This window comes from Trachypithecus francoisi, unplaced genomic scaffold, assembly GCF_009764315.1.
Source record: "Trachypithecus francoisi isolate TF-2019V2 unplaced genomic scaffold, Tfra_2.0 Lachesis_group7, whole genome shotgun sequence".
In the NCBI taxonomy this organism is placed as follows: domain Eukaryota; kingdom Metazoa; phylum Chordata; class Mammalia; order Primates; family Cercopithecidae; genus Trachypithecus; species Trachypithecus francoisi.
In genome coordinates, this window is record NW_022681472.1 from 65,820,868 (window position 1) to 65,843,300 (window position 22,433).

General features: G+C 42.3%; 1 protein-coding gene across 7 annotated transcripts in view; it reads right to left on the reverse strand.

Moving 5' to 3' along the window:
- The window catches only part of SYBU (syntabulin), a 74,345-nt gene extending 54,561 nt beyond the window's left edge, over window positions 1–19,784 (reverse strand). The window contains exons 1-4 of one of the 7 annotated variants that reach the window (XM_033203727.1): window positions 19,502–19,716; window positions 16,737–16,856; window positions 15,480–15,560; window positions 13,555–13,759 (exon numbers count right to left, since the gene is read on the reverse strand). In XM_033203727.1, the coding sequence (XP_033059618.1) occupies window positions 13,555–13,759; window positions 15,480–15,503 (229 nt within the window). In that variant the 5' untranslated portion in view covers window positions 15,504–15,560; window positions 16,737–16,856; window positions 19,502–19,716. Of the gene's footprint in view, window positions 1–13,554; window positions 13,760–15,479; window positions 15,939–16,736; window positions 16,857–19,501 lie in introns of those variants that run through there. The other 6 variants (XM_033203730.1, XM_033203728.1, XM_033203731.1 and 3 more) reach the window with 6 other exon arrangements.
- Window positions 19,785–22,433: the final 2,649 nt, after the last annotated feature.

Sequence of the window (22,433 nt, forward strand, 5' to 3'; positions counted from 1 at the left end):
GATCCTTCCACCTTGGCCTTTCAAAGTCCTGGGATTATAGGCATGAGCCATTGCACCCAGCCAGAGACCCTCATATCTACAGAAAAAAACAATTTAAAGTTAGCTGGTCATGTCTACAGTCCGAGCTGCGCAGGAGACTGAAGTGGGAGGACTTCTCAAACACAGGAGGTCAAGGCTGCAGTGAGCTGAGGTCATGCCACTGCACTGCAGTCTGGGAGACAGAGTGACATCCATCTCAAAAAAAAAAAGATATTTGGGATTTACTGTTAATGAAGTATACCCGACGATATTATGTAGACTAGGTGGGAGGTGGGAAGCTACTTCATTACATGTATTGTCATACAAGGCTCCTGAAGAGGTCATTTGACCCTAAACCAAAAAATGAGAAGGAAATAAGACACAAAAGGCAGAAAAAACAAGGAAAAGAATTCCAGGTACAGAGAATAAGTACAAAAAGCTCTGAGATAGGCAGGAATATGGTGCATTAAGGAAACCAAAAAGAGGAAGAGCGGTGGGGAGAGAATGATGATGAGGGCAAAGGGATGCAGCAGCCCACGCAGTGAAGAATTTTAGGTCAGGCATCTTGACTTTCATCGGAAGTGCAACAGAAACTGCAGTGTGCACTACGCATGAGATAACCAAAATTTAACCTGTGCTGATAATGGAGAACAGACTGAATCAGCGATACTATATCTAGCTAATATTTACTAAGTGCCTATTAACTACCAAGCACTGTTCTAAACACTTCACTTCACTTCTAAACACTGTTCTTAAACACGTCTTAACGAACTTAATCTAATATCCCTCCGAGATAGGCACTGTTGTTATCCTGATGGGCAGGGGTCATACAAAACTAGCACTAGTGTTTATGCCACCTGCCCAAGCTTATAATCAGTAAGTGACAGAGTTGTAGTATGAATCCAGACAAGCTAACATCAGAGCCTCTTTGTTAACCACTATGTTGCATGGCTCCTTTAAGAATGAAAGGAGCGAAGCAAATAAACCCATTTGGAGGCCACTACCATAGTAGAAATGAGAGGTAACAGTGGCTTGACTCAAGTGGTAGTAGTGAAAAGTAAGAAAAGTAGATATGTTTGAGGTAAATTTGGAAAAATAATTGAAAGCATTTATTTATAGTAATGAAAATGGGAAAGGATTAAGAATGTCTTCTAGGTTTTTTTCCTAAACAAGTAGGTACATGGCAGTCATTTCTGAATTGGAGAAAAATGCGTTTATGAGTGTGTGGGGTTGAAATCAAGAATTCTGGTTTTGCTACGTTACATTTGAGACACAAATTAAACATGACCTTGGAGATATCAAGTAGGCACTTGGATAAGTGAGCCTGGGACCCGGGGGGAAGTCTGGAGCATCACCACCCTTCAGGTGAGACTTTGAAAGACACAGGCCTGGCCGGGCGCGGTGGCTCAAGCCTGTAATCCCAGCACTTTGGGAGGCCGAGACGGGCGGATCACGAGGTCAGGAAATCGAGACCATCCTGGCTAACACGGTGAAACCCCATCTCTACTAAAAAAAATACAAAAAAATTAGCCGGGCGAGATGGCAGTCGCCTGTAGTCCCAGCTACTCGGGAGGCTGAGGCAGGAGAATGGCGTGAACCCGGGAGGCGGAGCTTGCAGTGAGCTGAGATCCGGCCACAGCACTCCAGCCTGGGCAGCAGAGCGAGACTCCGTCTCAAAAAAAAAAAAGAAAGAAAGACACAGGCCTGGATACAAGCCCTTGGGGAGGACAGGAGAAGAGGCCAACAAGGTGACTTGAAAGGCAGGAGGAACGCTCAGCAGAGCGGTTCACAGAAGCCACGGAGGAAAATCTTTCCTAGGAGGGGGCTTGTTCAATTATGCTGAGTGCTGCTGAGTGCTGCTCAGAGGTCAAGGAAAATGAGGGCAGACAAAGGGAATATTAGATTTGCCAACGTGGTCACTCACGTGCTTGCCAGGACACATTGTGGAGCCAGGATTTTGGAGAGGTTTTGCCATGAAGCGGAGTAGAGAAACAGGATGGCAGTTGCAAAGAAATGGGGGGTCTTTTGCAAATGAAGGGCAGTTGTAAAGAAGGAAGGGAGCTCTTTTTTCTTTATAGATGGGGAGTGCGTATGTGCTAATGGAAATTAGCTTGTCAGAGTGACTGAAATGAACACCTCACACTAAGACATGTAACTTACATCCACAAAAGCAAAGTGGAGAGTGGAGTAATTATTTACTGAGTGCCTTCCTTGTTTCTTGGAGACAAAATAATCACTTCACGGATAAACATTCCCAGGATTTCTGAGCTATTTTGGAGCTTCGAGTGCTCCCATAAAAGTCATTCTGGTGAAGCCCTGGGCAGTAAAGGAGGATGCAGGGCCAGGTGAGGTAAGCTCCATTTCTGCAGACGACTGCGTGCTCTCTCTCTCTGGAACATGGGCCGAGTACTTGGTTTCTACCAAGCATCAGTTTGTTTGATTTGGACTAGCAGCCCATGAAGAAGGAATCTGGAGGAGAAAATATTTGGTCCAAATATTTAATGTAGAATGAGTAATGAATCTACCTAGATGTTCTGGTGAGGGAGGAGTTGGTGTTGAAATCGGGAAACAGAGGGTGACAGAAGAAAACTGAGCCCTGGCATGGGGGTGGTGAATTTGTCTTTCAGAAGAACTTTATCTTATTTTTTCTTTCATGCGGTTATGATCTTTCCAAAATAGGCACGTTACAAATCTCTCTGACCTTCCCTCTCCTTAGCATTATGGGTTTATTCACAGTTTCTAGGCCATGCCTTTTTAAAGGCTCAGTTTCTTTTTTAAGTTTCCTTGGTAGGAGAAGATAAAGGAGAGGGAGAAGAAAGAGAACTAGAAAGATAGGAAGGGAAGAAGAGAGAAAGAGAGACAGAGCCCACGAAGTGATTTCTTTTCTTGTTTTGAGACAGAGTTTCACTCTTGTTGCCCAGACTGGAGTGCAGTGGCGTGATCTCGGCTCACTGTAACCTCCCCCCTCCAGGGTTCAAGCAATTCTCCTGCCTAAGCCTCCTGAATAGCTGGAATTACAGGCGCCTGCCACCATGCCTGGTTAATTTTAGTAAAGTCAGTGTTTTGCCATGTTGGCCAGGTTGGTCTTGAACTCCTGACTTCAGATGATCTGCCTGCCTCGGCCTCCCAAAGTGTTGGGATTACAGGCATGAGCCACCATGCCCAGCCCCAAGAAGCTAGTTCTTAATCTCTTGAAAAACTTATAATAAAATAACTACAAACCACTTTAAAGGCATCTGAATTAAAGTGAGCTGTCTTGTAGCAATGTGAGTATTTTTTCCTTTCCTTTCCATTTTTCTTCACAGTAAGTATCTGAAAATGGTAATGGTTAAGATAGAGTAAGGGATGAAAATGAAAAAATAAATAAATAAAAAGCAATATTCATCATACAGTTTATATAATTGCTACATCTGAGTTTTTTCTATTTTGATAAAAAGAATTGTTTTAGATAACATTTATATCATGGAATTTACTTCTTTTTTTAAAAAAAGAACAAAGGAAGAAAGCAGAGTCAAAGAAAAAATATAGTCTAATTACAGTGACATTCATAATACAAAATTCTAAATTATGAAAATTAGTCTCATAAACAAAATGTTCACCCACAGAAGAATAGTTGAACAAATTATGGTCCTCCGTAGAGTGACACGCCATGCTGTCATTACCATGAATGAGGGGGACTTCCTTGTGCTGACAAGCAATGACAGGTGCAGGTACTGCCTGAAATATGCATTCTTTGAGGGCAGGAAGAGCCATGCCAGTAGTGTTCATTGCTCTAGCTCAGCAACTAGAAAACTGCCTTGCACAGAATAAGTATTCAATAAATATTTGCTTAATGAACAGAAAGGATCACAGATCAATATAGCATGATTTCATTTTGGCAAAAAGCAAAACAAAATACATCATATAAATGTGACTAGCTCCAGTCTCATATGTGTGTTTGTATATTTTATAACAAATATGTTTTTGTTACTTCTGAATTTAAAAATAAAAATATAATTAGCATTAAAGAAAATATAATCCTCACAAACAGTCCAGAATCAATAGAAGGGTAGCCTAAGATCCAGAGGGTCTTAAGAATTTTGAGTTAGGTCAGTCTCTAACAGTGATCCTATCTGCCTGGTCACCCACACACAAAAAGAATAAAGACTGAGCCAGCTGGTAAAGAGGCAGAGCCCAGAGAAAATTCACACTGAGCAGGGAAAAGTTGAAGGATATGATTTCTAGTGTGATGGGTGAATGCTGTGTGATCTCAACGATAGCACAGGTGTGCATTTGAAAACTTGGTTTGGGTTCCCTAAAAAGAGGGAGCAGTCAACTTGAAATAACAGGTCTCCTTCTGGAGCCAGAGAAGCCTAGCAGCTGTCAGGGAAGCTTCAGAGCATGAGGACTGTATCTAGCAGTGGCCAGGGCACCAGGTTAGGAGGCATTTTCTGCTCTAGTCAGTGGGAAGAGACTGGGACTTTCTCAGAATAAAAACCACCTGGAGGGTGGGGTAGGGTGGTGACTAGTGTCAAATGAGACTCCTGGGAAACATGAAAATATGGCCTATACTAATTATCTTTCTTTCTTCCTTTTTTTTTTTTTTTTTTGAGACAAAGTCTTGCTCTGTCACCCAGGCTGGAGCACAGTGGCACAATCTTAGCTCACTGCAGCCTCCACCTCCCAGGCTCCCAGGCTGAAGTGATTCTCATGCCTCAGCGTCCCAAGTGGCTGGAATTACAGGTGTGTGCCACCGCACCCGGCTAATTTTTGCTGGCCTCATGTGACCTGCCAGCCTCAGCTTCCCAAAGTGCTAGGATTACAGGCATGAGCCACTGCAACTGGTTGTAATTACCTTTTAGATTGTAATCTGGGCTACTCATTTTTCTGATGGTTTTTGTGACTGAAAAATAACAATTAGAGAAGACAGTACTCCTCACTGCTCCCTCAATACGCCCTGCACTTTTAAGACTCTGCTTTTACCCACATTGATCTCTCTTTTTACCATGTTATGCTTTGCTTCTCAAACTCCTACACAACCTTCAAAACCTTGCTTATTTGCCAGCTCTTGAGTGGGGCATTTTCTGGTTTTCTTAGCAAGAGACCTCTCTTCTAGATGCCCACAACACCGGAGTCATGGTTCTATTGTGGAGCTTACTCTTTTTGACATTTAGAGACGCTAAACTCCTCAGGATACGGATGTTTTCTTCATCTAACCAAGCTGTTTAATAGAGTACCGAGTATTTTTCTAGTTGTTTTATTTCCCCAACTACTAAGATAGTGCCATGCTCTCAATGTATTTTATAAATGAGAGAATTATTCACTTGTTCTGTTCTCATAATTATAATTTCTACCAAATTCCAACAAATGCTTACTAAGCAACTGCTAGGAGTGCAGGGGACTATATTGTTCCTGCCTTCATAGGGTTTACAGTCTTGGGGAGTCAGGTAACCAAATAAGAAATTTTAAAAATACGCTGGGCATGGTGACGGGTGCTGCAATCCCAGCACTTTGGGAGGCCGAAGCAAGCAAGCAAGCAAGCAAGAACTTTTAAAACCAGATAATGTGGAAAGCACCTAACCTGGACACTGAAATTGATCCCTTAGCTTCTTACTCTGATCTATAAATATACTTATTTGTAGTCACATCCAGTCTTACTTCTTTTCTTCTAATTTATATATCTTTTTTTGTTCTACCTCGGCCTTGTTAGTTAATACTTCTCCACTATCGTTATTATTTTTCTCTCCCTCAATTTCTTTCTCTCTGTTTTATTCTTTACTGTTTACTTCTCAGTTCAAAAACGTTATCAAATATCTGCCACTTGATAAACACCTGATTTTCACTGTAAATGCAATATTTGTTTTTATTCTATTATCTGTTCCCCATCCCAGTTAAGCCCTTTAAAAAAGTTGTCTATACTTTGTTACCTCTCACTCATGTCCCAGTTGATGGGAGTTTGATACATTCCATCTCCTGCTCACCACCAATTTGCTGCAACTGTTTCCGCTGCAACTGTTTCTGCTGAAGACCACTGATAACCTAACGGTCTGATCCTTGAGCACTATTTAATGCACATTTTACTTAATCTTGCTGTGATATCTGAACCTCTTGCCTACTTAATTCTTGAAACTCTTTTCCTTTGGAAGTGGAGACATCGTCACACCTGGGTCTCGTGCTTTATTCCTGAATGCTCATTCTCAGGTGTCTTGATTTCCTTTTCCTGCCTCCTCCTGCTATACCTCAGAGTCCTTCCCCTGGTCCTCTAATTTTCTTCCCCATACACTCCCCAAAAGTAATATTATCAAAACCCTTGACTTCTGCTGGTCACCATCTTAGAATTTTCTTTAGGGCCCCAGACTATTGTCTAAAATTCTACAAAGCCTAAATTGAGTTAATTAACTTGACTCCCTGCCCTTCTCTCCAATCCTGCTTTCCATATTATTCATCCAGTGGAGATTTAGACACAATCCTTCCCCTTCACCTTCCATTTCCAATTGGTGAGTAAGGCCCATCTGTTCTAGTCCCAAATCTCACACATGTCATTTATCAGTTCTTCACTTGGACTGCAGCAGTGTCCTTCAAAGCAGGCAGACTCCTGCCCCCTCCCTGTCCAACACGGAAATAGGAAGATTTTCTAAATTATAAATTTGATCTAACACTTCCTTGCTGAAAACCCTCCACTAACTCTGCAAGATCTTTAGAAATTGCAAAATGGCAGTCCATGATCCATATTCACCTATGCACACATGCTATTTGTCCCACAGAGTTAGTTTAAAAGCTGAATTTTTAAAATTCAGAATATGTTTCGTGGTGGCACACATGTACAGTTCTAGAGTTCTCGCTGTTGTCTTCTATCCAGGTGGCCTCACTCTTTACATTACTTGCGTAGTTCCTGTATGGACCCTTGAGCTCATGGAAGAAGCTCTGTGCATGGCATAGGAAGTATCGCATGATCTGGCCTGCCTGCCCTTCTGTCTCATTTCATGCTTTTAACTCAAGCTTGCTGATGCCAAGGCTCATGTTTATCTACTACACCATACTAACTAATGTTACTTCTTTTCTTCCTTGGGCTTATGAAATGTGAGAAGTCCAAATAATGCATGGAACAATGCAAATAATAAATGGAACAGCAAACTCAAATTACAAGGTAGGAGTGTATGCGGGGTGGGTGTGAATGAAAGGGACTGGGACACAGGTGAGTAAAAGCAGTAGTGTGGGAATCCCATCCAGATGGGATAATTTGTCACCCCATTTATTTCAGTGTCCGGGTTAAGGCAGTAAAACAATCGATCTTTCTAATTCCTGTGTATCACTCATTTTGGTAACCTAAGCACAATTCCTGATCTTTGCAGGCATTTAAGAGGTGCTCATTGAATAAACATGTTTTGGTGAAGGCTTGCAAAAGGCTGAATATCCTATCACTTCCAGGCCTCGGCTTCTTTTCTTTCTGTCTCCTTCAGTGTATCTACTGAGTGTTCAGGGTACACTCTTGGTATCAGTATACCCCCTTTTAGTGTACCCCCAAATCATCCCAATATCACAAAAGAATATGCAAAATAGTAAAAAGTATAGATACAGTGAATTCAGAGAGAAGATTAATAGGAAAATAAAAAAGGAAATTCTTTCTCCTTCCCCTTACTTTGCTACCATCTGAACACAAGTTAAACCTATTATGTAGACATAAATAATATTATGGCTAAGACTAATGACATGGGACCAGTGAATATAGAGTCAGAAGCTATAATTTCCGGAGACTGTGGAGGCATCCGTCCACATCCACCTTGCCCCATGCTCATTGGTTTAAACAGCCTGGCTAGCCACCATTTCTACCATCTTTGATCCTTATTCATCTTGCGATGCTACTTTCAGCATACCCCTCATACTCCTCATACCAAATCCCCAAATACACACAGACCACAAAGAAGTGAGGCTCAGCCTTCAGAGTGCACAAGAGTTGCCTGGAAAGCCTGTAAAACGCAGATTCCTGAGCCCTTTCATTTCAAGACAATAGTTTTGGGCTAAGGCCATTGTATCTGAGTTTTAAACAAGTTTCACTGAGGATTCAAAAGTAGGCAAACACCATACTCTAAAATTGGAAAACATTCTCATAAAGACAGGTGTTTTAGAACCTGAAAGATTTTTCAGGTTAAGTACCTTAATTTGCTTTCAGACATGGTCCAGTTCCATCACATTTACCTTTCACCATTCCTACTGCTAAGAATGGTTTATTAAATGACAAAAATTTTGCTCTTGGCAAATTGCAGTTACTACATTCTCAAAGAAATACTATATGCCTTTCGTTTATAATCTATTTCATTAGGTACATGCTTCTGTGGTGAGGCGGCTAAGCATTTGAAATATTTATTATACAACATTTCCTAGGTCTCATACTCATTAAAGTGATACTAAATTGATAGGGTCTTTTTTTTTTTTTTTTAATTCACAGCAGGGTAGCAGTCATTCAGCTGTAGTATAATTTGGTATTGCAGCTCACTTCATTTTAAGCAGTTCATCTCAGTTCTAATCATTATGTTCGAAGCTTTACTCTATCCAGATGCCAAGTTTCCCCAACTGTACAAAAGCACAGGAGAAATATTTCTGTTTGGCAAGGCCTGGCAAATGTTTGGAGGCATTGTCATGCCTCAACAGGGCACCAGTCAGGTTATAATTTGCCTTAATTGCTTGTGCCACAAACAGCAACAATGATTACCTCTAGGTCATTGGCACTCAAAGAAAGATTTCTTCCCAGCTACGGTAAGTAACAAAATACTTTCTGCAAACACCTTACTTGGGATTAGACTGCAAAGAATCTCAGATTTTGATCACTTAAAAAAATTGACCTGGTACATGTTTTTAATGTGTTAAATTGCACACTTGCCTGTGTATCTATGTGTGCACATTAGAAACATGAAAATAACTCAGATAAATTACTGTTCTCCCATAAAACAACTAGTCTTCTATCTGCATAATTTGTTCCACCTGCCATGTTTACAAGGCGCCCCAAGGAGAACTAGCTTAAAAGCCAGCAATCCATCTGCCTCTCAGTTCTAAGGGGGTAATTATTGCCTCAGCTAAGCAAAGAGGAATGCACAGCATGCTGCTAACCATGTCAGGTGACTGATGTATGTGCCTGACACACTCACCCAGGTCATCGGCTTTTCTAATAGTGGCTGGGGTCATGGTACAGTGACAGACACAATTCACTACTTAAAGAAAAGGGGGAGAAAAGTGGATAGAGACTATATTCAATGGGCCAAACCCAGAACACAAACCAACGATGTAGGCTTTACCACTTCTTATGTTAAAAACAAGAAACATGGGGGAGAAAAGACAGGTTAACTTTATGCCAAAACACTGGTTTAAACAAACAAACAAACAAAAAAACCATTTTTTTTAAAGGGGACAGGAAAGAAGGTGTTTTGTTTCTATTAACTTCCTATTAACTGTACTTCCTTAAATATTTTTAAAATAAAGCATTAATTAATATTTATTAATAACGTACAATGTTCTACTTGCTGTGCACACAAAATAGGGCCTGGCCTCTAATACAGCATAAACTTAACTGTCTCCAACTAAGGCCATAGTGACCAAGACTGAGTACAAACCGTGAGGAATACTGTTTGAAGACTAGAATGATGTCCAAGCACAAAAACACTCATGTGCTGATGAAATGCACAAAACACATGCAGCTCTTCAAAGAAATTCCACTAAGAAGAAGTGATTAAAAAAAAAAAAAAAGAAAAAGAGCTCTTTGGGGACACACCCCAAATGAATTGCAAAAGGTCACACACAACTTCTTCCCTCTGAAATAAGGCAGAGACAACATACAAATTAGCATATAGAATATCAAGTCATTAAGTGTTCCTTGCCAAAGCTCCCATCGGAAAGCAAGAGGGAGGCAGTGGAGTGCGGAGGGAAAACTGAAAGTGGGTAAAGACAGACAGATCGCTTTGGAAATATTTCCATTCTTTTCATTTCACAGGCCAGTAAAATTATACGAAAAACTTGAGGGTGGAGTAGAGAAAACATCAACATTGAGTTGTCATTTATTTTGCCGAAGTAGAACTACCATCCACTATCATGAGTTTTGTTTCATTACAAATGATAGAAAAGCCAGATTCTCAGAATAAAGGATAATTCTTTGTATTAAGTAAATGTTTATGAAGCTCATTACATTATCTTTTTTTAAAAAAATAAAAATTTTAGAACATATGATGCTCTTCATAATTAATGCTTTTGATATAGATTTGGGGAAAGAGTCTCCAGTTTGCAGTTCTGAAAATGCAATTTTCAAATTAAATTTAATTGTGTTTGAGGTGACACCTTCCTCTATAATTTCATTACCAGATTGTAAGAATTCCCCTAACTATGCATGGCTCCTTTTACATGAGTGAATGTGATTTATAAAGAAGATAAGCTAATACAGGAGGATTATCGGAAGGTTGCGAAGCTATGATGACAATAGATCCCTCTAAATTATTTTAGTTTTCTTCTAGTAAAGGATGGTATTTTTTAATATTTGTATGCACCTTGCTCTCTGACTTAATTGCCATGATTAAGCAATGAGCATACATTCTGGTCTCAGTGTTGGAGTGGCTGGATTAAAACAAGCAATTTTCCCCTGCTGGTTGAACAAGTCTTACATTCTCTATCTCACTGCCTGCAGCATTAACACTCCCCACAGTACCAAACCCATTTATTTTCCACCCACCAACCAGCCTCCTAAAGCATCATTAATATGCCCCCAAAGGCCTTGCTGCTGTCAATTTTAGCCTGCACAAGCACTCAAAAGCTTTTGTGGGGTTTATCAGAGTTCTGTAGGAAAGGAAGGGAAAGGCATTAGACTCAAACCTTGGGGAATTGACAACACAGGAAGATGAAGAGAGATGAGGGAGAGGCCCAGGAATGGAGGAAATCCTATCTGCAGGCAGGGTGCAAGGCTCAAGATTGAAAGGTTGTTCAAAGACACCCACAATTATATGCTTCTGCCACTCAATTTTCAGCTAGTTAATGGCAAAAAAATCAATATCTACTTTCGATTTTCATGTACAGCATTATGGCCTCAGCCAGAGACAGATCTCCTAGGAAGGAGGATGATTCAGGAAGTGGTTCCAGGAAAGAATGATTCATAACCAAAATCAATAATCATATTGGTTTACCTTCATATTTTCTAAAATATATTTGGGGTTTTCCTTTTTTTGTTGTTGTTTTGAACAACCTTTTCTTTTTTCTGATAACACTACTCACCCTGAAATCAGTCACAGAGCAATTGACTACATGGAGAGAATACCAGGAATAAATGTGGAACTGAGTTATGTACACAAAGCTCTGTCAGTTTGAAATGATGTGCCCAGAGTTCATCCACACTCACCAGAGTGAGCTCTGGGCTCCAAAACACAGTTAAAGTAAACAGCATTACATTCTGCAAATACGGACTCTAGATTCTAGGAATATTAACTGTGATAGCTTCTCAGTTATCCTTTTGTTTTCTTCTTGGGAGAATAGTAAGCAAAGCGGTGGGTTTCCATCTTAAACTAGATTCAAGTGATTCAAATAGAAAGAAATAAGTTTTAAAACATAATATTTTGATAGTTTTTTTTTCAGAATCAAGCAGATGATTTGAATTAGTTAGCAAAAAAAAAAAAAAAAAAAAAGTAGGCAGTGCAGAATTTCCAAAACACAACTTATGCAGAGGACAGAATAACTTTGTGAAAGTATGTAATAAATCCAAAGCTGCATTTATAAAATCCTTGAAAAATGTAGCCGTGAGCCCTAAATACAGTGGAATGTTAGGTCCTGCTAAATTAGAGCATTAATCATAGCATCTTGATTCACGTGTTTCTTCTCATACATGTGTTAATCTTCAAGTTCCATGTTCCCTAAATAAGTCTGAAAACATTATCCACTGTGAAACATTCTTCACTAGTCATAAGACAGTCACTCCTTTAAATTTTACCCAAATTCCTAATAGTTTTCAAGGAATGTAAGTCCTTCTAAGTCATGTACTTCAATGGGAATAACAAGCTTTGTCAAGTGATACTGGTGGCACCTACAGGGATTATCAAGAGATTTGTGCCCTTACCAAACATGCTCCAACTTTAAGGAAACTTTCTTAATCATATGCCCAAATGGACATCTATAGTTCATTGTATTAAGAACCATCATCTATTAAGCACTTCTGTAAGCCAGGCACTGTGCTAGGTGAACATTTAGGTACCTGGTCTCATTCAACTTCACAGCTACTCTACAAGGCAAGTATTATAATCTAATTTTATGGATATAACAACTGAGGCTTAAGGAGGTTAGACAAGTTGCTGAAGGTCACACAGTATGTGATGGTGAAAGGGCCAGGGATTCCAGCCCTTCAGGCTTGACAGATCACAAAGCCTGGGCTCTTCCCCACTAAACCATAAGGCCAGGCCAGCCTTGGTCTATAACTCTCCTTGATCTTGACCTCATTTATTAGGAATTGCTTTATCTTTGGGGAACTTTATAATTAGAGGTACACAGGCTTCTAGAGGTTGCTAGTATAAAATTCAATCCAATATTTTTTTCTAGATTTAACAAAGGAATGCATTTTTAAAAACAGTCATAGAATGGCAATCATTAAAAGGTCAGGAAACGACAGATGCTGGAGAGGATGTGGAGAAATAGGAATGTTTTTACACTGTTGGTGGGAGTGTAAATTAGTTCAACCACTGTGGAAGACAGTGTGGCGATTCCTCAAGGATCTAGAACCAGAAATACCATTTGAACCAGCAATCCCATTACTGGGTATATACCCAAAGAATTTTAAATCATTCCACTATAAAGACACATGCACGTGTATGTTTATTGCAGCACTGTTCACAACAGCAAAGACTTGGAACCAACTCAAATGCCCATCAATGATAGACTGGATAAAGAAAATGTGGCACATATACACCATGGAATACTATGCAGCCATAAAACAGGGTGAGTTAATGTCCTTTTCCGGGACACGGATGAAGCTGGAAACCATCATTCTCAGCAAACTAAACACAGGAACAGAAAAACAAATACCACATGTTCTCACTCATAAGTAGGAGTTGAACACACAGACACAGGGAGGGGAACATCACATACCAGGGCCTGTCAGTGGGTGGGAGGCTAGGAGAGGGAAAGCATTAGGTGAAATACCCAATGTAGGTGATGGGTTGATGGGTTGATGGGTGCAGCAAACCACCATGGCACGTGTATACTTATGTAACAAACCTGCACATTCTGCACATGTATCCCAGAACTTAAAGTTAATAAAACAAAAGAAAAAAAGTCATAGAAACAAGAAGTTAGATTTTACATTCAAAATTATAAGCTAGAATAACATATGAAAATTCAAGTGTGAGATTCCAATAAACTGAACTATATGGAACTGCTGTGTTTGTAGGTCACAAGAGCCAGAAATGTGCCGCCTTCTACAATTCATCCTAATAGCAGAAGTGTAGTTCTAGACTATAAGGAACCCAGTAGGGGCCCATTCACAATGCACCTGCAGTGCACATGTTTCATGCCTCTCGTGGCCTCCCAAGGGTACTGTACCTGAGCAGAAGCTGTTGCTGCTAACGGTCCTCGCTGAGCGCCCAGAGCTGCTGGGGTTGAACTCTCTGCTCTCTTCCTCAGAGAAAGGAGACTCAGAGGCTGGGGACACTTTGTGCTGTTGTTGGGGCATATGGGGCCGAAGAATCAACCGGGGAATTCGGCTTCGAGAAATCTCCTTGTCATGATGCTGGACTCTGTGCTCCTTCTCAAAATTGGACATCAAAAAAGAAAACAAAAGGAAACGTGTTTCCCTCTCTTAACTCCTGTCGGTTCCTTCAAGGATCAGTTTCTAAGATACACATTGCTGAGTATTGAGTCTTCACAGAGTAGTCCTTATCTCAGTTGCTGAAATGAGCTTCAAAACTCTTCCACGGAGCTAACCTTTCTAATCCACTGAGTAGCACATGTCTGTGTGGCACATACACACACACACACCACACATATACACACCACACATATACACACCTCCACTCACTAGCTGGAAGGCCATCCTACTTCCCTATGCCAGTCCTGACTCATCTTCCCACCTTGACTTCTTCTATCACATTCAAGCTTCTGCCTCCCAAAGGCTCTTTATTACACCACAATCTGGCTCACTCCATAGCCTTCAGACTTCCATTTTGCTTTCCGTAAATTAGCTGTGACAATCTGACTTCTGTTTTCTTGTCTCCTCACAAAGTTGAACCCTATACCTGGAACAGTTATTTCCTGATAGCTCACACACAATTATCTTTAAAATCCCTCCTCTTCTGGACAGGATCTTAATTATTCATTAATATCCTGGTACACAAGGCTTGTTGCCAACAGAAAAGCAAACACAAATCCGATATTCGGGAAGATGACTCCACCTTTTACATCATCTTTAATTTTTGTTTTCCTTACAGGACATCCAAAAGAAGAGATTTTTCTCTCTCCTTAAAAATGCAGCATGAAGTACCCTGCCCTGTCTTGGTTTTAAAAATGCATAACTAGTATTTTCATAATGTTTTCCAACTTATGAAGTGCTTTTCCAACCATTTTCTCGTTTGATCTTTACACACCAGAGTGTACATAGAGAAGACACCAGTGAATGTCCCTATTTTCAGATGAGGAAGCAGGCTAAATGGGGTAAGAGATGCTGAGGCAATTCTGCATATCATGCCAGAAGTAGAACGAAATTCAAATCCAGTGCTTTGCAGGGTCACCACCACCCTGCCTTATTGAAATGGATTCCTAGGAGGAGAGTTTGCAAAAATTCCACTGCTTCCTCCAACCTCTGCCACTGAAAAGGGACTCTTTGGCTTAGGTAACAAACACCGTTTCGAAACATGACCTACTGTTCCTTCCACCGGTTTACCAGGAAGGGTTACGGCCAAAATAAACACCTCTGGGAGGCCGGCACATGGCATAAATTGAAGGGTAGACCCCAGCAATGGGGAACTTCGGAGGGCCCTCAGGCATCCGTTCTACCCGGGGGCCGTCAGCCGCATCCAGCCTCGGATTCGCCCTGAACATCTGCCGCCCAGCAGGTACCATGCGCCAGCCACTCCGCCGGGCACACCGCAGACCCTGAGCCAAGGCAGGGTCACTGACACGCGCGAGTCTTCATTTCCCAGTCGCTAATTCATCAAATTCCTTTCATTCACATCACACATACAGGACATCAACTGAAAGCTACACCCCACAGTCCCAGTTTCAGGAGGTGGGATTAACCCTCCAATCATGTCATTCTCCAAAATCTGTTCCTCCGGTACCACCTCCCTCCCCATCTGCTGGATCTCCACTCCTAAGCAATGCCTGCTGCCTTTTCCGGACCCCACCACTACGTCTCCCATCTTTCCCCAGACTCTAAACGTCCCCCCTCCAGTTCTCATCCCGCCCGCTTCTCGCCCCTCAGTGCCCGCCTTCCCCGCCCTCCAGTGCCCGCACTGCCCAGCGCTCCTTACCTTGCTCTCGCGGAGGGGCCCCATTGCGCGGCTGCCCGCCGGCTCCTCGCGCAGTCGCTGCCGCCTTCCAGGAGGAGGCACCTGCGAGCACGGAGCGAGGAGACTGCGCTGAGCCGGCGCGGGCTGCGGGCGGCGGCTGCTGGTGAGGCTCCAACGCGCCGCCGCCGCCGCCACTGCCGCCGATTGCGCTGGGCTCCGAGGGCGCGCCCGGCCCCTCCCGGGCCGGACACGTGGTGCTGCAGTAGCTAGAGGCAGCTCCTGGGGCGCCTCCCACGCCCTCCCTCACCTGCGGCCTTGGGGCAACTCGACAGCGCCTGGGCGCGCCCCATCCGCCGGATTTCGCCACGGCACTCCCCGCCCCCCCCGCCCCCGAGCCAGAGCCCGTGTCCTTCACTCTCCAAGGAGCTCGGCCCGGTGGGGGCAGGCTGCGGCTAGTGGCATCTCCAGCCCCCACCCTCTTTTTTGTTTGTTTGTTTTTTGCACTCGATCTCAGGTTTGAAGTGGGTGGTGTTGGATGGAGTGACTGAGAAAAGCTGCGACATCACACATCACAGAGAGGCAAAACAGAGGAAGTTTTCCCCTGGAGATCCCTTCTTGGCCTCCGGGTCTTAAGTCAGCTTACAGCTCCACACAACTGCCTCGCCCGAGAGCGGCGGAGATCCCTCTCGTACCGGACCCCAGCCAAGCCTGTGCGGCAGGACTGACACAGCCTCTGGGTTCCGGGATCTCAAAGGCTGCAATGGATTCTACTTGGGGGGGTTGCATCAGAAAGGTCTTCAGTGGTGAGCGCAGCTCCCTACGGCTTGGGGAAGCCAGGCTGCTATGTAGCGGGAGAACAGCCTTTTCCCCAGCGCTGCCCTGCAGCTGCCCGGCGCCAGGAAGGAGCTCAGGCACACTGCTAAGGGAAGAACACTGCAATTGAACTCAGAAAAAGGAGTCAAGCCAGCACTCCAATCAGTCCCTTCGGCCTGAGTGCCTTTAAAGTTTTCGTTGTTGTTTTGTCGTTGATTTTTTTTTTTTTTCATTTTTATTGAAACGGATCTCGTTCTGTGGCCCAGGCTGTAGTACAGTGGTGCGATCAGGGTTCACTGCAACCTCTAACTCCTGGGATCAAGGGATCATCCCGTCTAGGCCTCTCAAAGTGCTCGAATTACATGCGGGTGCCTTTTCATGCGTGGCCTACGCCTATAGTTCTTGACCCTTCTGAACTTCAAATTTACCCTTGTTAAATTGAGAGATAATAATAGTGATACCTACCTCTAGGATAGCTGTGAGGATTAGATGAGGAAAATAAACAGCTCTATCCAGCTGATTGAACAGAACTTTCCAAAGGCAGCTAAGTCAGGTCCAGGTGATCCAGTCAATATTTGTTGATGCCTTTTACATGACAGGCAGAAAAAGCATTTGTGATGCACACAAATTTGTTCAAGAAAGCTTGAATATCTGTCCAACTGCGGACTTAGAATAGGGTACATCAGCTGGGCCAAGGGCCTTGATTTATTACAATTGCTACCCTTAAATCTTATCTGGTGATGGAATTCACTAAGTATAGTGGCATATACCCTTTATTCAGAATTGGAGAATATTCCAAGCAGCAGTGCGACAGGTCGACACTGATCCTTAGGCACCAGCATCCTACATGGGAGGACTGTGCTCCTCAAAAACTGAGGGTCACTGTCCCCTTTTGTCCATCCTCCAAACAACATTTCTCTGAGTCCTCAACTCTCAAGCCTAAGAATGTATGTTGTGAGTCTAGAGAGAGCCTGAAGCCAGAGGATTTGTGGAATCAATTTCCCTTCTTCCTATAACTCCAAAAGAGAGCTTCCTCCATAAATCTTCATGCCTTTTCAATCTACTTAGTTCTCTCAAGCAGTGAGGTTGGTAATTTTAGGATTCTTTATTTGGGAAGAAGAGGTGATTAATTTATACTTTCTACACCCACAGCTGTTTCAAACATGGACCTCAGGAAAGTGATGGTCCAGGATGATTCACACAACCTATTATTCCTAAAATTATGAGCCTGGGATCATATACTGTGAGATAAGAACAAACTTTGAAAGGTAATGGATGCTTCTGAGTTCCCTACTTAGAACTGAGAATGGACACTGGGGACCTAATAGCAGAAACACCCTCCACTGAGTTAGCCAAGTCAGAACCTCATTGTCATTGTAGACTTTTTTTCTGTCACTCACCTGACTGACACATAGCATAAATCACCAAGTGATCTCCATGCTACCCAGGTAATAACCGTCCTGAATCTGATTACTTCTGTCCACCATTTGTCTCTATTATCTTCATGTAGAGTGTAAACCACAGTCAGCCTAGATTATTGCAATAGTGGTCTCTTGCTAACTCAAGGTCTCTTGCTTTCAGCCTTGCCTCTTATTCCTTTCTCTCCAATCAGTATTTCCATTTTTCCACAAGCTTTTATGAAAAGCTAAATCAAGTCATACTTCTCCACGAAAACTCATTAATGATTTCCTGATTGTCCTCCAGGTAATATTGAAACTCCTTAATGTGGCACACAAGGCTTTCCTGATCCAGCCTTGTTTACCTCTGCAATCTTATTTCTTGCCACTCCTCTCTTTTATAGATACCCCCTCCCCTCCCTAGCCTGCCCCTTTGGTCCTTGCCACTTTTCTCCTACATACAATGGATACTGCTCAGACTGTAGCACTTTCAGTTCTCGGAGGTGGAGGTTTTGTGTTCTCTTTTTCCTCGAGGCTGCTGCACCTGCCTCTGTCTAGAACATTTCTTGCACTACATCGCCTATCCTCCTCAACTCTTAAAGATACATTTCATTTTAGATGGCTTCTTCTAGGAAACCTCCCCTTATGATTCCAGGACACTTATTTTTACCCCCAAGAGAGCTGTTATGATTTCCTCAGAATTCCCCATTTACTTGTTTATTTTCACCGAAGCTTGTAGGCAGTGCCTAGTACAATTCCTGTTACACGGTAGGCACTCAATACATAACTGTCAAATGAATTAGTGCCTGAACAAGCGAATTCTATAACCCCATAAGAGGCCCATCAGTGCAGGATAAAGAACATAGATACAACTTGTTTTGAAAATAATTCAGATAAAGCTGCCTCCTCAATGTATTTGTGTCCGATGATTGGGTGTGTGCCTAAAAAATCTAACATGTGTTCAGTGACAGCTTTTACTGCAGAAGTGCAGGCACTGAGAGGCTGTGCAGTAGCCTTACTGTCGCCATAGCAACCTAGAAGAGGGAAAGGCTGATGATTTAGTGTTCAGATGCCTCTTAGTTCTGTACTTTTGGAACCTAAGCCTGTTTTCCCACTGTTCTAAAAGGCAAGTTTTACCGATGATAATATCTATGCTGCCTTAATTTCATTCAAGTGTTTCTCATGTCATTAGGATAAATGTCGTGTAACATTTGGATTATACCATCAAAGAGATAATCTAATACAGAATATGGTCTCCTTTTCCCTGCTTTAAAATAGTCTTATGCATAATTTTCATTTTTTTACTTAAAGACATATTTTATGATCTTATTTTATCATCTTATGGCTTCTTTAAAAATTAATGTATTTCTGGCTTTTGGAAAATATCAGTTGCTTCAGGATTGAACCTTGAAAGATTATAAATAATATACCTGTCCAGGCCTGGCAAAGCACAGGAGAAACAGTGTATTGTAGACTGGGAAGGAAGGTAATGTCTTTATATAATTATTCCCCCAAATCCAGGATAAGTTATTTGATTGTTTAAGTGAAATTTGTAATTAAATGATTCCTACCTTTCTTATGCACACACTTTATATTTTCAGAACTCTTTCACATATTCAATTTTATCTGAGCCTCACAAAAATCCTGTGAGATACATGTGGCCAATCTCTGAGACCAGATAACAGAAAAAGCACAGATTTTTATTAATAGGAATCCCCCAGACTGCAGACTTCACAGAGCAGACAATAAAATGCACTGCCGAAAAGAAAACGCCTGCACCAAACAACCCAGACACATCACGGTTCCTCACATCCACTCTTCCTCGCATCTCACCTGTGTATGCTGGGGGCTTTCTTGGGCTCAATCAGGGCTGACAAAGCACCATCTCCTAATCCTATCAGCTGTGTGAGCAAGTGCTGCCGTCTCTCTCGGTGACCTGATGTTGGGTGATCTGCACAGCAACAAGGAGCAGCTGACGTGCTTCACCACACGTCATGAAGGAAAGAAACTGCATTCTGGGGCATCGTGGGATTTTTTTTTGTGTGTGTGTGGTGGGGTGGGGTGGATACCCATATTTTTCTTACCAGGGAGAGAGCTGCCTGTTTTCCCATAAGAGCATGTGTGAATGATCAACCCTCCTCCCTTTTTTTTTTTTTTTTTTTTTTTTTGGAGATGGAGTCTCGCTCTGTCGCCCAGGCTGGAGTGCAGTGCAGTGCGATCTCAGCTTAGTGCAACCTCCGCCTCCTGGGTTCAAGCGACTCCCCTGCCTTAGCCTCCTGAATAGCCGGGACTACAGGCGCGTGCCACCACATCAGCTAATTTTTGATATTTTTAGTAGAGATGGGGAGTTTCACCATGTTGGTCAGGGTGGTCTCCAACTCCTGACCTTGTGATCCACCCACCTCGGCCTCCCAAAGTGCTGGGATTACAGGTGTGAGCCACCGCACCTAGCCCAACCCTCCTCTTAATGTATGTGTGTTATTGATATGATATGGTTGAGGCACTTTGATGTTATAGAACTGAAATGACTAGAATTGCACAAGATCACTCCCCCAGAAGGAGGCCTAGAGGGTGCTTGGGGCAGAGAGGGTAGTGGGTAACCTGAGGCAGGGCATGCTTGAACATTCATTCATTGGGCTCAGAGTGTGTCAATTATCTCTGCCTGACAAACGAGTGTTCAGTCAGAGTGTTCTCTCAGTGAAGAACAGAAATTAAGGGCAAGTCTAGGGGAAGAGGCAGAGGTTGGGGGCTTGGAACGCTGAAGAATGGTAAGGGTCTAATCCTCTGCTTGCCTTATGGGGTAGCAGACATGAGAGAGCCTCCCCCAAAATGGCTTTTTGTTTGTGGCCTTTGGTTCATCTTTGAAAATAGGGTAGGATACTCATCAAAACCACAGGCATGGTGACTGCATTAAACAAAATGGGGACACATGGTTGGACAAGTAGGTGTATACTTATTAGGACAATGAATCAGAATGACTGAAACTAAGAGGCTCTGGAAAGTATGCGTATAAAGGTTGCCATCTAAGTAGGGGAAACTGAGACTTGACATTTACCTAGTGAAATGCTTCATATGATTGGACAATTTGTTGGTATCGCAGATGTACAGAAAAGGCAAAGTTATCTGTAAGACGTGAAAAGGAAAGCCTAAATCCAGTAGTTGAATTCTAGGGCTAATAGAGAAGCACCTTCCTTCCCCAAGAAACCAGAAGGTGTGGGAAAAACAGCTGAAAGTTGCCTGAACCCAGCAGGGTGGCTATAGAGAGAGGATGCTTCTCAGACATGCCAGGCACAGAGCAGATACACAGGCTGGAGGCTCTGAGGGGTTCACCCAGCATCCATAGTAGTCTAGGCTTAGAAAAAAAATTGTAATCTGGGTTCCCAGAAAGCTGATCAATGGTAGATTTGAGTTACATTAAAAAGTGTGTTCTCTATAATATACTTTATTTCCATGATTTTTTATTTTTTTGCTTCCACTTTCTAGTAAACATCTTAAAAAATAACTTTGTCTTTATTTCTGCTAAGAAAATGAGAGCAGGAGCAAAAGAGGAAGATTGTGAGTGTCTCTTCTCAAAGAGCAAGAACACTACTGCCAAATGGAGCCGAGCGCCCCCAGAGGCCAACCAACTACAGCAGGGAATGGTTGGGCTGTTGGTGTGGGGGTCACTTGTGCAGTTGTAGAGCTGAGGATAGTTTTGATTGCTGCTTTATTCCCACTTCCTAGGTTATTCCTGTGAACCACTTTTCTTTACACCTGAAATCTTGTGACCCTGTGAGTAATGCTAGCCTTTGCTGTGTACTCCCAGCTCCGCTCTAATCCACTGCAGAAGAATTTGTAGGAAAATAAATCTAGAATTTGGGAATGTGGCCTATGTAGTTTCATCTGCCCATGTGTCCTCTTTAGCTACTTCTGCTAATCAAGAGAAAAAATATGCCTTTTTGAAATGATAACGATTTTTTCTTAAAAAAACAACTATACCATGTTATCAAAATTTTAGAAAAGAAAAAGAATACTCATTATCTCATTGCCTTAACATCAATTATCCATATTCCTTCTGTTAGCAGTTTCATGTATTTACTTTCAGGCTTATCTACTGTGCATCAAAACCAGCATGTTAAAATAAGAATGAAATTCTAAGTGACATATGGTGAGTGAAGTTACTACTCCCCTCTGTCTTTTCTCTGATTATCAGGGACTGATCTGAGATACAGGGATCTCTGGCCTTCTTATCACCACTGACAAACAGCTGAGGCTGCTGCAGGAAGCCTGGACGTTTCAGGATGACTTCCCAGATATCTGGTCCTGATGGAGACTGGACCCATCTGAAGCTTCAGAAAAAGTTGCTGGTGGGGAATTAGCAAAGCTAAGGCTGGAGAAATGACCTTAACTCAGAGACTGGTAGAAAAGTACTTGTGTCCCTTTCTAATCAGAAGCCCAGCTACTAGCTTGCCATAATGTGAAGCTAATTCAGGGAAGCACAGGAAAGTGAAATGAGTTTCCCAAGTCTGGAAAAAGATCTGTGATGAGAAAATGTAGTTTAATAAAGAACATGAATTCTTTAGTCTCATAGGCCTGGAGTTGACACTTTTTTTTTTTTTTTTGTCTCTGACAGTGCTACTCCAGGCAAGTTATTTAACCCCTCTAGGACTCAACATTCAGTATATGCACATTAGTTAAAAAGGAAAGAAGAACCAGTTGCACTAGTTAATGTCTTTGGGCAAATTAACTTTTCTGTGCCTCATTTTCACACCTAGAAAATAAACGT